Below are 18,516 nucleotides of genomic sequence, written 5' to 3'. Positions count from 1 at the left end.
TTTTTTCTTATTTTCTGTTCCAACTACAGTACATCAAATTAAATATTATTGGTTGCATTACTCACTTACACATATATCAGATAGAGCTTTAAGTCTGAGAAAAGCATAGTAAAACTCAGTCCTGCTGTTGATTACTCCCCTCTCTCTCTCTCTCTGTTGATTCGAATGGTTTTGAATTAGCCAGAAAGTTCACACATCTGTTTTCCCAAGATGAAGCGAGTTGCTGATGAAATGGCAAAATATGAAAACACTGTGTTTGTGGCCCTAAAGGACCTCAAGAGATTGTGCACCCTTTCCCTCTGTGGTATTAGTATGAACAGCACCGTGGTATTGGAATGTGGATTATACTGCAGTCTACATAGAGCTGGGAGAGATCATTAGCTAGCATGTGGCTTGGGAGAATGTGGTAAAATATATATATATATTGGTGCACCAGTCAGTAGGTCTCCATTAGTGTGTGTGTGTATGGCTCACCTGTGTGTCTTGTGTGTGTCTCATATACTGTGTGTGTGTTTTCTTCCAGATTTCCCCCTGTGAGTGAGAAGGCTAAGGTGGGGAAGCTGGTCGGTGTCATATTGGCTGCAGCTGTCAATCAAACGATTGTCTATTCCATAGCGGAGGGCAACGAGGGAGGTGAGTAGTAACAGACTAATCTACACTGTGCCTTTGACCTAGTTCCAGAGGTCATGTTGTAATTCTATGCAGTGATAGTCCCAGTCTTTTATTCAGACACACTATAAACAACATGAAGTAGTAAGGACCCTCAGAGGTCACTCACAGAGGCATACATACAGCTCTATACGGCTCTATACAGCTCTATATAGCTCTATACACCTCTATATACAGATTTGAACAACAGATTTGTACCTTGTCAGCTCGGGGGTTTGAACTTGTAACCTTCCGGTTACTAGTCCAACGCTCTAACCACTAGGCTACCCTGCCACCCCATATACATCTATATGGCTCTATATACATCTCTATGGCGCCTATGCGCCTCTATATACCTCTATACGCCTCTATATAGAGCTATACGCCTCTATATACATCTATATGGCTCTATACGCCTCTCTACGGCTCTAAGCAGTTCTATATGGCTATATACGGCTCTGTACAGCTCTATATACGTCTATATGGCTCTAGTCAGTCATCTGCCCACAGAGAGGCAGCACCCAAAGTGTGTGTGTATGTGTGCGTGCCCCCGGTCATGACAGAGTTACTGCCATGTAAAAGCACCCTGAGGGATGATTAGACCCGTCCATCCTCCCATCGTCCCTCACTGTGATTAAAACCTGGGCTCATGCCTCCCATCGTCCCTCACTGTGATTAAAACCTGGGCTCATGCCTCCCATCGTCCCTCACTGTGATTAAAACCTGGGCTCATGCCTCCCATCGTCCCTCACTGTGATTAAAACCTGGGCTCATGCCTCCCATCGTCCCTCACTGTGATTAAAACCTGGGCTCATGCCTCCCATCGTCCCTCACTGTGATTAAAACCTGGGCTCATGCCTCCCATCGTCCCTCACTGTGATTAAAACCTGGGCTCATGCCTCCCATCGTCCCTCACTGTGATTAAAACCTGGGCTCATGCCTCCCATCGTCCCTCACTGTGATTAAAACCTGGGCTCATGCCTCCCATCGTCCCTCACTGTGATTAAAACCTGGGCTCATGCCTCCCATCGTCCCTCACTGTGATTAAAACCTGGCTCATGCCTCTCAGAGTGTGAAAAGATGAAATTGCATCCCCATACTGAGCCTCGCATTCAACTACATCTGAAGCATTTAGTCATTTGGAAACAAAGGGAATTGGCTTCACTTTTAACTCTCATTAGATTCAATGAAGAAGCACCAGGAAGATTCATTGTTGTTAAACTCAAGGTTCATGGCGTACTGGGAGGACTAAATTGTAGGTCTGAAAATAAAGGGGAGCGAGATGAGTTCTTGCTATGCTCTTCGGTGCATTCCTGCTGTGCATGTGCATCAATTATGCCTTACACAAAATCAATGAGTGACTAAGTGATTCTCCAGTCTAGTGTCATTTCTTTCTGGTGTCGTGCCTCAACACGTGATGCCACACACAGTGGGATTTGGGGAGGTGAAAAGACGTGCCATTCTACCCAGGGACGGATACAGTATTAAATGACTATGTTTTCGTCGTGTTCTAGGTGTGTTCAGGCTCAACAACAACACCGGGGTGATCTCAACAGCCAAGCCGCTGGATTATGAGGCCAACGGCAGCTACAGCCTCAGAGTGGAGGCTGACTCCATGGGCTTGGCCGAGTCCAACCTCCGAGCGCCCTCCAAGAGTACGCATGCCTATCATGCTTTTTTTTTTAAATGCTTTTTAAAACCTTAATTTGAGAAGGAGTAATTGAAATTCAAATGTTTGTTTCTGCTGTCTCTCTGTTTCTCTCACTTGTAACATAAATGTTTGTCTGGCATTTGCCTGTAAATTATTTCTCATCTTAGCTTTTTCCAAAATACTTAAAAGCACGCCTCATCCTTTCACGATATTTAGTTTTCTGATTAATCAAATTCATGCTGAGTTGCTGCAGAGGATGAGACATTTTGATTTAACAGTTACTGTTAAATGTGACAGATTTAAAAAAATTAAATAAAAAATAAAAAAAACATTCCTTTCTGGACAATCTCATCATGTCTCCGCAATATGCAGAAGCAACCACTCAAATCAATTTGATTACAATCGCGCTGTCATCCACTTATATCTAAATGCCAACTTTGTCGATTCTAGAATAAAAGGCTTGTAGAGATTTGGTCACTGCTGTATGTTCTGCCCAGATTAGAATTAGATTCAGCATGTTTTTCTCTATTCAACTAGATTGACTAATATACTGTACCCAGGCCACTCACTGTGTGTCATTCAAGCTGAGAGGGGGCTGTAGCAAACATGACGAAGACACCCACTAGCAATAGATTAAGTCCTCGTTCCATTGAAGCAGTCCTGGCAGTTATATTTGAGATGTGGTGGAAGTTTCATCATGGGGGGGTTGGGGGGGCTATTGATGTTGTTTGATTCATTCGGCTGGAGGAGGTAGCATGGTAAATGGCTGCAGAGAGTGGATGGGTATTCCCCACTGCGTTTGGCTATGGAGGTAACATCATCACTGTAATGGGAAGACACTTGGTTGAATTGATTGGAGCCACAGCACTGATTATGCAGGGGGGGAGGGGGGCAAGCATGCAACAAACAAAAAATGTTTTTAAAGTAGGCCATTACCTACTTAAGAATAATACATCTTTTAGACCTTGCCAATGCATTTGCAGTCATATTATTATTATTATTACATTGTAAAATATGTGATTTGTGTGTCCATGAAAACTGTTTCACCCCATATGCACGAAATGTTAAGTAGATACACTGCGTTTCTGAGAGCTCTACACAAAAACACTGTCCGACAGCTAGATCCAGGATTCTTACAGGGTTCAAATTCAATGTCTAATTTAACTGATTAATGGTTAATATATGCTAGAACAAAAACTTACACTGCCATAAATGCAAGGTCAGAAAAGGACATTTTATGTCACAAGATTTTGGACAAACCCATCAAGACACCAACCATGAGAACAGTGGAGGCTGCTGAACAGAGCACATGGGAATGGCATCAAACACCTGGAAACCATATGATGTATTCCATTCCACTGATTCCGCTCCAGTTATTATCCTCACTGCTATCCCAGTTTATAGAAATACCCAGGTGTGTGTTGCAATGCAGCAGTAAGTACTCTCCTGCTGTTGCTCGTTTAGTGTTGTCATCCGCTGTAACTTTGGACATTCTGGCAGGGATAAACGAGAAAGGTGCTGACTCTACTGTCATCCTTGTCGGTCCCCCTGGTCTGTCCTCATGGTCTGTACTCCTGGCCTGTCGCCCTGGTCTGTCCCCTGGCCTGTCCCCATGGTCTGTACTCCTAGTCTGTCCCCCTGGTCTGTACTCCTAGTCTGTCCCCCTGGTCTGTCCCCATGGTCTGTCCCCATGATCTGTCCCCCTGGTCTGTCCCCCTAGTCTGTCCCCCTGGTCTGTCCCCATGGTCTGTACTCCTAGTCTGTCCCCCTGGTCTGTCCCCCTGGTCTGTCCCCATGGTCTGTCCCCATGGTCTGTACTCCTAGTCTGTCCCCATGGTCTGTCCCCATGGTCTGTCCCCCTGGTCTGTCCCCATGGTCTGTACTCCTGGCCTGTCGCTCTGGTCTGTCTTCCTGGTCTGTCCCCCTGGTCTGTACTCCTGGCCTGTCGCTCTGGTCTGTCTTCCTGGTCTGTCCCCCTGGTCTATCCCCATGGTCTGTACTCCTGGCCTGTCGCTCTGGTCTGTCTTCCTGGTCTGTCCCCCTGGTCTGTCCCCATGGTCTGTACTCCTGGCCTGTCGCTCTGGTCTGTCTTCCTGGTCTGTCCCAGGGCATTTTGTCAGATGATGTAAGACATGTTACTTGGTGGGTCCCTCTGTGTATTTGTAGCGACTTACGATGAGAAATGACAAACCGCAAAGCAGTGCTGTAGTATTTTAGTCAAACATCTAAATCATTGTATTGACAGGGAAATGGATATGATGCACATTTGACTGTTTCGAGTTCTCATTTTCTATTCAATCCAAATTATATTCAGATTAGCCTTTGGGGTTATTTTTAATTGAATTTTTTTCTTTCTCCTCTGCAGCCAACACAGCGAGGGTGTTCATTGATGTTCTGGATGAGAATGATCACTCTCCTGTCTTTACCAAACCCTTGTACCTGGGAGGAGTGGCCGAGGACGCCAAGACATTCACTTCCGTACTACAAGTCCAGGTACCCCAAGCTTCTTTCTAACACAAAGTGGACAACTTCTAAATAGTGCAATTGGTGTCGAAAGAGGACAATTCATTATTTTCAAAAAATGTAAATTTTCTATCAAACTGCGATCACTCCTCATGATGAAACCAGCCAAAATGTGTCTGGTTGAACGATTATCTGTGTTTGCATTTGAAATGTTGATAATGCATGACCGGCTGGAGGATCAACCATCTCTTTCAGACACCTCTGACAAAACTTAGAATGCCCAGGCCGTAGAGGCTCTCACATAAAATCTCTGACAATACTTAGAATGCCCAGGCCGTAGAGGCTCTCACATAAAATCTCTGACAATACTTAGAATGCCCAGGCCGTAGAGGCTCTCACATAAAATCTCTGACAATACTTAGAATGCCCAGGCCGTAGAGGCTCTCACATAAAATCTCTGACAATACTTAGAATGCCCAGGCCGTAGAGGCTCTCTCATAAAATCTCTGACAATACTTAGAATGCCCAGGCCGTAGAGGCTCTCACATAAAATCTCTGACAATACTTAGAATGCCCAGGCCGTAGAGGCTCTCTCATAAAATCTCTGACAATACTTAGAATGCCCAGGCCGTAGAGGCTCTCACATAAAATCTCTGACAATACTTAGAATGCCCAGGCCGTAGAGGCTCTCTCATAAAATCTCTGACAATACTTAGAATGTTCAGGCCGTAGAGGCTCTCTCATAAAATCTCTGACAATACTTAGAATGTTCAGGTCGTAGAGGCTCTCTCATAAAATCTCTGACAATACTTAGAATGTTCAGGTCGTAGAGGCTCTCTCATAAAATCTCTGACAATACTTAGAATGCCCAGGCCGTAGAGGCTCTCACATAAAATCTCTGACAATACTTAGAATGCCCAGGCCGTAGAGGCTCTCTCATAAAATCTCCACACATCTGTCAATAGCATGCTGCAAAGTCCTGTGTGAAAGGGAATTATCCCCTGTGTGCACCAGGGCGTGTTGTTGTTAGTTTTTCGCACCATTGTTGCTAAAGCCACTGTGACACCTGTTGGGCGTGTGCTCAGACTGAGACTGTGTGTGTGTGTGTGTGTGTGTGTGTGTGTGTGTGTGTGTGTGTGTGTGTGTGTGTGTGTGTGTGTGTGTGTGTGTGTGTGTGTGTGTGTGTGTGTGTGTGTCATTTGCATCGTTGTTTCAGAATGATGAGCCGTAGCAAGACTACTTTTTATTCAGATATGCATGCTGTTTTCTCTGGTGTTTGTCTGATGTTTGTGTCTCTCTGCCGGTCTTTCTCCCTGTTTGTCTATATGCCTGTCTCCCTGCCTGTTTCCCTGCTGGTCTTTCTCCCTGCCTGTCTGTCTGTCTCCCTGCCGGTCTGTCTCCCTGCCGGTCTGTCTCATGGTCTGTCTACCTGCCTGTATCCTTGTATGTCTCCCTGCCGGCCTGTCTACCTGCCTGTCTACCTGCCTGTCTTCCTGTCTCCCCGTCTGTGTCGTCTGTCTCCCTGCCTGCATCTGTCTGCGTCTGAGTATGCACCTACCATGTCTGTGTGCAGGTGAAGTGGGCATCATTTGACATTTGAGTAATTTAGCAGACGCTCTTATCCAGAGCCACTTACAGTTAGTGCATCTTAACATAGCTAGGTGGGACAACCAAATATCATAGGTATATTAAGTACACTTTTCCTCAATAAAGTAGCTATTGAGGGGGGTTGTCAAGTGCAAGTGTTGGTTCAGGAGTGAGGAGGGGGGTTGTTGCTCCATTCAACTGTTGTTGCTCCATTCGACTGTTGTTTCTCCCTTCGACTGTTGTTTCTCCCTTCGACTGTTGTTTCTCCATTCGAATGTTTTTGCTCCCTTTGACTGTTGTTTTTCCCTTCGACTGTTGTTTCTCCCTTTGACTGTTGTTTCTCCCTTTGACTGTTGTTGCTCCATTCGACTGTTTTTTCTCCATTTGACTGTTGTTTCTCCCTTCGACTGTTGTTTCTCCCTTCGACTGTTGTTGCTCCATTCGACTGTTTTTGCTCCCTTTGACTGTTGTTGCTCCATTCGACTGTTTTTGCTCCATTTGACTGTTGTTGCTCCCTTCGACTGTTGTTGCTACACTCGACAGTTGTTGCTACACTCGACTGTTGTTGCTCCACTCGACTGTTGTTGCTCCACTCGGCTGTTGTTGCTCCACTCGGCTGTTGTTGCTCCCTTCGACTGCTGTTGCTCCCTTCGACTGTTGTTGCTCCCTTCGACTGTTGTGGCTCCAATCGACTGTTGTGGCTCCCATCGACTGTTGTTGCTCCCTTCAACTGTTGTTGCTGGCTAGTGTAGAACACAGTCAGGCTAGTGTAGAACACAGTCAGGCTAGTGTAGAACACAGTCAGGCTAGTGTAGAACACAGTCAGGCTAGTGTAGAACACAGTCAGGCTAGTGTAGAACACAGTCACAAACGGGTTTGTCAGGAGCCTCAAAAGAGATCCTTTAGACCAGGAAGTAATGGAATTACTGGGTCAAAGAGTTCCTGAACTGACATACTGTACCCACTGGTTCCAACTCCTAATGGTAACATTCAACCTCCCAGGTGTTTCACACATAGTCAGGGTCAGTATCTTGGTCTTTAGTATTCATACCTATTCCCTGTTGCTTCACTAATAGGACATTCATAGTAGATCTGAATATGGATCTCTGTAAAAGCTGCTAGGCATCCCCAAGATTAGACTAATCTACTTTTTAAATCCTTCTTTAAATAGTTTTGTTAGAAAGAGGGAATTTAAACCCTGGTGGAGTGGTGGCCAAACCTGAAGAAAGGGTAGAATGGAGGGAGGGACAGAAGTGATGTTTGCTACTCTGTCACACAGGAGCGTTGCCACTGCAGAAATAAATAATCACTTGTCTTCTGAGTGACACACGTTGTCTGTGATTGATCTCATAATTAGTATATTTGAACACAAAACAAGTCACTCTTGACGGAATGTGTTTGTGTTCCTGTACAGATAGGAAAACAAAGAGGAATCTCTGCAAAGAACAAATCCAATTTCGCAGCAAATCAGCCTCAAATCAGAACCACAGTTTCTAACAAGTCAGGGTTGCATTCATAACACAGTCAAATGCTGTCCTCTCTCTCTGCTTGCTTGGTGCAGTCTTTGTGCCACATTTTCACACAGCATTCATACACTGGTATCTTTTTCCTGGTCTGGTCTCACCATTAACTAACCCAGGGGGTGGATTATTTTATCAGTGAACCTTTACCTATACAGTATACGGTATAGTATAGTGTGAGATACAAATGAGTTGCAGAATATTGAAAATATCTCATTAGTGTGAATGACTCCAGCTGGGCAGGGCACAGTGCTGTCTCTGCTCCTTAACACTCAGTCTCAGTCGTAAAAAACAAAAGAGGTCTAATAAATCAACTTCACTGCAGAGCAACAAGGCAACCGGTGAAGTCAGCTGTGTCCCTGTTAAAGAGAGAGTGGCTCGCGGCTCGAAGACTCCACCTACAGCAAGAATGGAGAACTACAACCACTTCAAAACCATAAACAAATATGTGCCCTTTGTATTTTCAATGGATGAGCTGATTGGGATCTTGATGTTGAATTGTTGTTGTGGTTGTTGACGCTGCTGTGTTTGAACCTCTTGAATGCTTTGTGTGTGTGTGTGTGTGTGTGTGTGTGTGTGTGTGTGTGTGTGTGTGTGTGTGTGTGTGTGTGTGTGTGTCTGTGTGTCTGTGTGTCTGTGTCTCTGTGTGTGTCTCAGGCCCTGGACAAGGACACAGGGAATTACAGCTCCATGCAGTACAGCCTCGTTATCCCCCCCACCACCAACGGCAAGGACGGCTTTGTCATCGAGCCCTACACTGGTGTCATCAAGACTGCCATTATGTACAGGAACATGCGCCGGTCTTACTTCAAGTTCGAAGTGGTCGCCACTGACAATTACGGCCAGGGGGGACTGAGCAACAAGGCAGAGGTGGTGGTGAGTGTTTGTCCTGTTCCCGTAGAATTAAATGGAGATTCCCATTCTAGTAACTGTAGTTCTATGTGCTGTGCGTTTCCCTCCGTGAAAAGCCATTGGTCTGGTCTCTGAGTCTTTTGTTCAATGCTAAGTTCAAGTTCCATCAGTCCTGCCTAGTTTTCCATACTCCATGCCAGCTATGAACAATTCTAGCTTATGGACCTTTAAGTATGTCAATATCCACAATACTTCCACTCCCCAGGTTTACACTGGCAGTACATACCCCTCCTCTCCTCCCAAAATACATATTCAAAGCTTCCCATAGGAATTGCATTTGTAAAAAGGCACAGTAGTGATACTCCAGCTAATCAATGATCTGTGTCTGGTGGCATCCTTGTGGTAGATAGTATAGGCTAGCTATCCCTGAGAGAGTAGATGAATGTGTGTTCCTTTCCGTGCTGGCTGCTTCCCAGTTTGTTGCAAATTGAACTGTCCCAGGGCATATGGGGACCATTGATTATACATTACAGCCTTGTGCTGCCTATTCCTCCCTTTGCCCTTAATGAAATAAGGGGCTGGCTGGGTCAGAGGCTTGCCTGAACGAGAGGAGCCACGCTGGGGCTAAATTAATCTAATTCCAACGGGAAGCTTCATTTCATGGGGACTGTATAAAGGGACCTTCCTGCCAAACTACAGGGAGAGATCCTGTTGTGGTTTAGCCTGCTGTCCAAAATGAAAGCTCATTTTGTAGAAGTTAGGGAGGGGAGGGGAACAGAAACTGTTTTTGTGTCTGCCGCATTGATCATCTGATTGAACCCTGTTTCCCAGGTATCCGTGGTGAATCTGCTGGATATGCAGGTGGTGGTGTCCAACGTTGCTCCTACGGTGGTGGAACAGAACAAGGACAAGCTCCTCGGGTAACGTAGAAGATATCTCATCTATTGTAATTCACTTAAGAAGGTTATTGCGTCCGTCTTTTAACATTCGAGTCGCGACTGTGCTCATATGCAAGTGACTCATTTTAGCAACACTTGCGTTTGGCCCTTTCCCAGGCGTGCAGGTGTTTGAGGGGGCTGCATGATTCAGAGTTGATTTGATCGTCGCCTTCTACCGAGATGAAAAGGTGTCCCACTGTGTGACGGCTGCTCAAATTAAAGTGTCAGGCAACGCGAGCCTTCCTTCAGTTTCCATTCGAGGCTCTCCCTACCTGCCTCCTCAGGTCTATCGCAGCTCTGTCATACACTTCAGACAGCCACTCCCCAATGGTTCCCTTCTTGTCTTGAGCTTACTTCTTAGCCATTGGCATTGTTATCATCAGTAGGTGTCTAACTTCTCTCTGAATCTAAATTGCAAAAGAGGAAAAGTGCCAGTGGCTCTATAGCTGTCTCCTGTTCCTCTGAGGTGGGGGCGTGTGTGTGTGTGCGTGTGTGTGCGTGTGTGTGCGTGTGTGTGTGAATTCCGGCATATGTGTGTGACCTTGCGTGTATTAGCTGTGCTGCTACTATACACCTGTCCGTCACCCAACGTATCCTCCTACTGACAATCAACCAGTATCAGTCCTCCTGATGGACTTCCTCTGACTGGGTGTCATCCTAAGGTCTCTCCACGTTCTCTCCCAAGGCTACGGCCCCAGCTGTGGAGCCACCTAGTTCATCAGTGTTTTCCCACTCCCAAGGGGAGAGACATCCATCTGGTATCAGTGCTGTCATGCCGTCCTCTTTGGCATTTCCCAGGTAATTGGCTCAACACCTACTGTGTCTTTCCTCAGAGCTCAGAGGGCTGCAGAGGCCCATCGCCAGACGAGGGTTGTGTCTGAAAGGGAACACTATTTCCAATATAGTGCACTACTTTTGACCAGAACCCTATTCGGGTATAGGGCGTAGTGCACTTTATTGTGAACAGGGTACCATTTCAGATGCACACAAGAATATTTTCTTTGAACTGACACTATTGTAGAGCCTTCGATTTTGGAGACGGAGCACCACGTTTGGCTTTGCATTGCAATCCAAAACCAGTCTTGATACACACACCATTCTTGATACACACTGTTGAGCGTGAAAAACCCAGCAGCGTTGCCGTTCTTGACACACTTAACCGGTGCGCCTGGAACCTAGTACCATGCCCCATTCAAAGGCACTTAAATCTTTTGTCTTGTCTATTCACCCTCTGAATGGCACACAAACACAGTCCATGTCTCAATTGTCTCGAGAATTAGAAATCCTTCTTTAACCAGTCTCCTCCCCTTCATCTACACTGTTTGAAGTAGATTTACTAAGTGACATCAATAGGGGATCATAGCTTTCACCTGGATTCACCTGGTCATTCTATATCATGGAAAGAGCATAACGTTTTGTACCCAGTGTAAATCACCGTTGAACATTTCCCCCTAGATCCTGCTATCACCTTGTTTCTATACAAATCCACTGATGATTGCTTCCTTTCCCTCTGCAGGGTCCTGGAGCGCTATGTGCAGGACCAGATTCCAGGGGCCAAAGTGGTGGTGGAGTCCATAGGACCGCGGCGGTTTGGCGACGGCTTCCAGCAAGAGGACTACTCCAAGTCAGACCTGATGGTGTATGCTGTTGACCCTCTGACCAACAGGGCCATTTCACGCCAAGAGCTGTTCAAGTGAGAAGAAAGTCACTACAGTGGCCCTGAGGGACAAAACAGTTTATAACTAAAGTGATTGCCCCTTAGGGCCACCCTCTGTCGTATCTAGATACGCCATCCCTGTGGAGCAGGTGTTTACCCAGTGACAGACAGAGGGGGGATGTCACCACTCACCAGAGTTGTTTTGTTCCCTGTCACCCTGCAGTCAGGCCCTCATTAGAGAGCCAAACGCATGCCCTCGTACGACAGCAGCCCCGGTTCTGCCATTCAACTGGCTGACAACCGGCTGAGCCAACGCTCTGTACTGCTACCTACATACTCTGCACAGCAGGCTCAGTGGTCATCTAACCGCCCTCTGCCTCTTTCAGCTCCACAGAGTGACAAATGGACCTAGTGAACAATGGCAACATAATTGTGAAGCAGTGTGTACCCACACCTGTCATGTATGCGTCTGGCCATTACAGGGAGTAGAGTGTTGCACTGTTTGCTCTTAGATGTAACTGATGGATATATCATAATGATTTTCTCATGCACATAATTGGTATATGACTGGAGACATTTGTTTTTTCCTGAACACTTAACTATATATAACTAAGGCCTGGTCAGGTGATCAGGGAAAAACTCCAGGCCCTCTGACTGATGGTGATGATGATGATGGTGGTGATGATGATGATATTGATGATGATTATAGTGATGATGGTGGTAATGATGATGATGATGGTGGTGATGATGATATTGATGATGATGGTGATAGTGATGATGATAATGATGATGGTGATAGTGTTGATGGTGATGATGATGGTGATAGTGATGATGGTGATAATGATGATGATAATGATGATGGTGATAGTGATGATGGTGATGATGATGGTGATAGTGATGATGGTGGTGATAGTGATGATGGTGGTAATGATAATGATGTGATAGTAATGATGATGATGATGACCATGTGTGTGTGTAACTATACTGCATGTAATCTGTCTGTTTCCATCCAAGGTTTCTGGACGGGAAGCTGCTGGACATCAACAAGGAGTTCCAGCCGTACCTGGGCCGAGGAGGGAGGATCCTGGAGATACGCTCCCCTGACGTGGTGACCAGCGTGAAGAAGGCCATGCAGACCGTGGGCTACACAGAGGGGGCGCTGCTCGCCCTCGCCGTCATCATCATCCTCTGCTGCATCCCCGCCATCCTCATCGTCATCATCACCTACAGGCAGTGTGTAGAAAAAAAAGTTCAAAGTTCAAATGCTGTAGTGGAAGTACATTTTGGGTCAAATGGGAATTGGTCTTGAGGAATGTGAGTATGAATAGGCCACAAGGCACAAGTACTGGTGCAGACAGACACAGGGGTGCAGACAGACACAGAGGTGCAGACAGACACAGAGGTGCAGACAGACACAGGGGTGCAGACAGACAGAGAGGTGCAGACAGACACAGGGGTGCAGACAGACACAGAGGTGCAGACAGACACAGAGGTGCAGACAGACACAGGGGTGCAGACAGACACAGAGGTGCAGACAGACAGAGAGGTGCAGACAGACACAGAGGTGCAGACAGACAGACAGGGGTGCAGACAGACACAGAGGTGCAGACAGACAGAGAGGTGAAGACAGACACAATGGTGTAGACAGACACAGGGGTGCAGACAGACAGAGAGGTGAAGACAGACACAATGGTGTAGACAGACAGAGAGGTGAAGACAGACACAATGGTGTAGACAGCACGTTACCTGCTTTCCAGCCCTCAGAGGCTGTCCCTAATGCCCATCGTTTTAGGAGGAAGCAAGCTTTCTCTCCGCAATTCACCATGGAAACGCCTTTGAGAGCCGGCATAATCGTCTATTTATACAGCGTGAAAGCACATTAATTAATGTCAGAGCAGATAAACACTGCAGACTGATTGTTGCGGTTTGGGGGAGATTTTCTCCCTCTGCTCTGAGCCTGCGAACCAAACCGAGCAGCAAATGGCTAGACTGATAGCCATCACGATTTCAGGGCTAGAGTGACAGCCATCGTGATTTCAGGGCTAGACTGATAGCCATCGCGATTTCAGGGCTAGACTGACAGCCGTCACGATTTCGGGGCTAGACTGACAGCCGTCACAATTTAGGGGCTAGACTGACAGCCGTCACGTTTTCGGGGCTAGACTGACAGCCGTCACGTTTTCGGGGCTAGACTGACAGCCGTCACGTTTTCGGGGCTAGACTGACAGCCGTCACGATTTCGGGGCTAGACTGACAGCCGTCACGATTTCGGGGCTAGACTGACAGCCGTCACGTTTTCGGGGCTAGACTGACAGCCGTCACGATTTAGGGGCTAGACTGACAGCCGTCACGATTTCGGGGCTAGACTGACAGCCGTCACGATTTCAGGGCTAGACTGACAGCCGTCACGATTTCAGGGCTAGACTGACAGCCGTCACGATTTCAGGGCTAGACTGACAGCCGTCACGATTTCAGGGCTAGACTGACAGCCGTCACGATTTCAGGGCTAGACATGAAACAGATGAGAAAAGAATTGTGTGTCATCTTCATCAGTGACTCAGCTTCAGGAAAGTGGCTTAATCTACAGAGAATTCTTTCAATCTCTCTCTTTTTGTATTAAAAGACAATGTATTGTGTCTGTAATTTGCCCCTCGCTATTACCAACATCCTTCTCTTTCTTTCTCCTCTTTCTTCCATTGTCAACAGATTCAAAGAGTGAGTATTAAAATCATCAAATCCAATTTTATTGGTCGCATATACATATTTAGCAGATGTTATCGCGGGTGTAGCTAAATGCTAATGTTCCTAGCTGCAACAGTGCAGTAATATCTAACAATACACACAAATCCCAAATATAGAAATATTAGAACGAGCAACCTCCCACACACCTCCGCTGTGCGCGCGCCACGTGTTTCCATGGGCACAAACACTGTTCATGACACAAACTGTTCACTCCCCTCTGGTTGGCAGAGAGAAAATGTTGCAGCTATAAAGCTTATTTTTGTGCAGTTCTACCCATTTTTCCATGTCTATTCATGTGATATTTGAGTGGCTCGAACATGTTTTCAAAGCCAATGATTGGGATCAGGGAAGTCAACGAAATCTAAAACAAATGAAGAGTGCATAACCTGTTTTTATACACTGCAGTCGGAGACAATAAATAAGAAATGTTCCGGCAACAATTGGTTTCTTTGAGTATATTGAGGTGCCACTGTGTGCCAAGATATTTTTTGTGTGTGCATTTATAATGTAGCAGTGTCCTCTTCGAATTTGCTGACGTTGTAATTTATCGTAACTTGGTTGAATTTCTCTCCATGGTACTACTAAAGGAGACAGGTGGAGTGTGCTAAAACTGCCCGGATACAAATGACCCTCCCTACTGGCAAATCAGTGGTTGCTGCCACCAACAACCTGTATGAAGAGCTGGGGGACAACACCATGTAAGTTTTATAATATATCCTATCTTATCCCATAATGTGGGTCCTTGCAAATTCTCTGTTTAATTTAGAATTGGAGCAATTTTCCTGGGCGTGATTGGGTTCCTTGGTCAAACATATGCTACTGTAGACATTGTTTTAAGTTTATCTGTGGAGGTTAAATCATGCTGTGCTTCAGTGTTGTTCTTCACTGGGGCAACTGAGCAAAGCTGTTATCACCATTCCATGGCTCAGCAGTTTCCTGCCTTCTAGATATGCTCGCTTCCATAAACTTAATAGAATTTCATATGCAAGGAAAATACCATCTGGAATATGATTCTTATTTTATTCTTTACTGTTGAAGATGGAGTACGATTGACTTCAAAACAGACTGGCCAGCTCTCTGAAAACAAGGGGGAAATTCATGTCAATTGAAGATAATTGAAATACTTATTCATAAGTGCCGTGGCGAAACACAATTTATTTTATCGATAAGGTTGTTGAGTGGCTCAGTCATTGAGCAGTACAGCGTTTGGCTTCATGTGCTGATGCAAAGCCACAAGATATGCCCTGATCACATAGAGAACAGACCTAGCGTTACTTTAGAATGAACTGGTCAACCGCTCTGCTGATCAAGTAGCCCTCAGTGCTCACTTGTAGCTTCCTCCTTATCTGATCAAAAACAATGCAATGGTAGAGCGAATCGTTTTTTCAATTGTCAGCCATCAACCAGGCGGTGGACATTCAGAGAATGAAATCTGCCATTACCGGCAGTCAAGTGTGTAGCATTTCTGTGATTCTCCCTGCTTTTCCTGCTATACTCATCTGTCTATCTTATTGCCTCATTTCTCTTCCTTGGCCTCCAGAGTGAAGTGAGTACTTGTGTTGTAGCGCTACGTTGTAACTGTTGCTCATTAGAGTTTTCCTTTAGTCTCTGCTTCTTGTCTGTTGTTGTGTATTATTCAAGTAGCAGGCCCTTAAATTGTATGTAGATCAGTGGAGGCTGGTGGGAAGAGCTATAGGAGGGCTGGCTCATTGTAATGGCTGGAATGGAATAAATGGAATTGTATAAGACACATCACACATATGGAAACCACACATTTGACTCCCTTCCATTGATTCCATTCCGGCCATTACAATGAGCCCGTTCAGTCTGGCAGTTGCGGTCTTATTTCGCCTTGGAACATTTTAGGAGAGGAGATAGGTCACTAAGCTTATTTGTTGGTAGTAAGGTGTAAATGGTAAACTTTTTCTTTGGAACTTATCTCTCTCATCACAGTTTTCCTCCTTCTATCGTTTCAAGTCTTTTTCTCCTCTGCCGTCTCCATAAAAGCAAAGAAGAGGAGGATAACCGCCAGAGGCTCAAAAGCACATTTGCCACAGGGGCCATCGCTGCACACAAGCTTTCCAGTGCTAATGGGATCCTCCTCAACAACATGCCCAAGTCCGAGAGTAACATCACGTTATTCTCAGACGAGAACCTCTTAACCACCAAGAACCCCCTGTTTGACGAAGGCACGGGCATTCTCAGCAGCCCAGAGATCCTGGGGCAGCAACAGAGGACGATGGACCTCCTGGGGACCTATCCCCCCCCCCCCCCACAGAACCCTGTGGACCTTCCTGAATTTCAACTGCGGGGGCTCGGGCCACTCCTGGACCCAACCCTCCAGGCTCCACAGGCAGGAGATGCGTGATGCTCTGAGGAGACAGGTGGTGATGGAACCGGGAGCTGGAGCTGCTGAAGACTGAGCTGAAGGACAGTAAGTACATGCTGGAGAACATGCTGGACGGCCTGGACTGGGGAAGCCTGGACGGCCCGGACTGGGGAAACCTGGACGGCCCGGACTGGGGAAACCTGGACGGCCCGGACTGGGGAAACCTGGACGGCCCGGACTTGGGAAACCTGGACGGCCCGGACTGGGGAAACCTGGACGGCCCGGGCTGGGGAAACCTGGACGGCCCGGGCTGGGGAAACCTGGACGGCCCGGGCTGGGGAAACCTGGACGGCCCGGGCTGGGGAAACCTGGACGGCCCGGGCTGGGGAAACCTGGACGGCCCGGGCTGGGGAAACCTGGACGGCCTGGACTGGGGAAACCTGGGGTGCAGCACCTACATGGAGCCCAAGCCCATGTCCGTGAAGGAACAGGCCAGGCAGTTTGAGCAGCAGGCCAAGAGAGAGATGAAGCAGAGGCAGAGCCGTGACTCCCAGGTGTCTCTCTCTGCCGACTTCCTGATGGGGTTGGGGTTCGACAGCACCCAACACCGTGCCAGAGAGGCCTGGCAGTCTCTGGACTCTATTCTGGGTAGAAACAGAGAGGACCGCCAGTCTCTGGGCTGCATCCTGGGTGGAAACAGAGAGGACCACCAGTCTCTGGACTCCATTCTTGGTAGAAACAGAGAGGACCGCCAGTCTCTGGACTCCATTCTGTGTAGAAACAGAGAGGACCGCCAGTCTCTGGACTCCATTCTGGGTAGAAACAGAGAGGACCGCCAGTCTCTGGTCTCCATTCTGGGTAGAAACAGAGAGGACCGGCAGTCTTTGGGCTGCATCCTGGGTAGAGAGGACTGCCATCTGGGATAAGAAAGAGAGGGCCCACCCTGCGTCATTAATACCCAGAGCGATGGTAGTCCACCCCCCAGCCACAAGCCCACTCTTCCCATCCTGCGCAGCCTCAGCTTCTTCAGATACAACTCAGCCTCCACCGAACCCTACGAGGTCATCCCTGAACACCCAGACGTGCCCCCTTCTGCTCCACCACCCACCTTCCCTCCACCTCCCCCCTCCATGCCTCCTCCCCCTCCATGCCTCCTCCCAATTCCCCCTCCACCCTGGACTACGGCAAAGACCTTTTCCCTGCCCCTCCCCCGCCTCTCCCTCCTCCCATGTCCCCTCCCCTCAATCGTCCATCTGCGTTTGTGCTCCCCCTCGCCCGCTGTGACCACCCTGAGACCTGTGTCCCTGCACCCTCCCCCGCCGCCCCTCCCCATCGATCCCGAGCTCCCCATGAAGGTGCTGAAGGGGATCCTGAAGAACGTACAGAACATCGCCGACATCGAGAAATCTGTTTCCAACATGTGCAATCAAATAGACAAGAAAAACGATGCTTCCAAGGAGAGTCCTGAAGCCACAAGTGTCTGTTGATTCTGTGGACTCCTTCTATGATGAACTAGACATTGCAGAGACTGTAGTCCCCACCATAGCAGAGGTGCAGGCTGATGCTCCATTTGGAGAACAGTACAAACAGGTACACGTCCAGCCAAACATCAAATTGAACTCCTTAGTGGAAGAGCTGGAGAAACGCTTCCCCTCTCAGGCCACTGCAATGTGACTCTCTCCTTCTATTTTTTCTGTTTAGTGACTGTTTCTTCTTTTTCTTCTTCATTTTGTGTTCTTTGCAATTCTATTCCTCATTCATTCTTGTTTTCATTTTTTGTCATTTATTGTTGTCATGTATTTTTTTCAAGGGAGTTGTTTTCATTCTGAAATGTTGATTGATATTTATTTATATATGAATGCATGGCTAGTCTTGTTCCGTGCCATAACTTAGCCTGTAATTGTAAGGTTTTATGGTCACCTAAAGATGAAGATAATCTAGAGAATTTTACCTATCCATTTCATTAAAAGAAAAAACATAATTTCTCTCAAGTAATTTCAACCAAGTTCAATTGTAAAACCGCATAAGACATTTCAGAGGACCTGAGCCCTAGGACCATGCCTCAGGACTACCTGGCCTGATGACTCCTTGCTGTCCCCAGTCCACATGCTGCTGCTCCAGTTTCAACT

At 47.0% G+C, this 18,516-nt stretch overlaps 1 protein-coding gene and 1 pseudogene across 1 annotated transcript in view; both read left to right on the top strand.

Moving 5' to 3' along the window:
* LOC135505145 (protocadherin-15-like) overlaps positions 1–18,516 on the top strand; it is a 243,134-nt gene that overhangs the window by 211,014 nt on the left and 13,604 nt on the right. Inside the window, exons 24-32 of the mRNA XM_064924273.1 lie at positions 524–633; positions 2,163–2,303; positions 4,665–4,792; positions 8,527–8,745; positions 9,553–9,641; positions 11,176–11,352; positions 12,331–12,549; positions 14,023–14,031; positions 14,646–14,756. Of these exons, the coding sequence (XP_064780345.1) occupies positions 524–633; positions 2,163–2,303; positions 4,665–4,792; positions 8,527–8,745; positions 9,553–9,641; positions 11,176–11,352; positions 12,331–12,549; positions 14,023–14,031; positions 14,646–14,756 (1,203 nt within the window). The remainder of the gene's footprint in view (positions 1–523; positions 634–2,162; positions 2,304–4,664; positions 4,793–8,526; positions 8,746–9,552; positions 9,642–11,175; positions 11,353–12,330; positions 12,550–14,022; positions 14,032–14,645; positions 14,757–18,516) is intronic.
* On the top strand, positions 16,501–18,061 carry LOC135503808 (protocadherin-15-like; annotated as a pseudogene).

This window comes from Oncorhynchus masou, chromosome 18 (assembly GCF_036934945.1).
Source record: "Oncorhynchus masou masou isolate Uvic2021 chromosome 18, UVic_Omas_1.1, whole genome shotgun sequence".
NCBI lineage: Eukaryota > Metazoa > Chordata > Actinopteri > Salmoniformes > Salmonidae > Oncorhynchus > Oncorhynchus masou.
The sequence above is the reverse complement of the archived record's forward strand: the minus strand, read 5'-3'. Positions and strand labels throughout refer to the sequence as shown.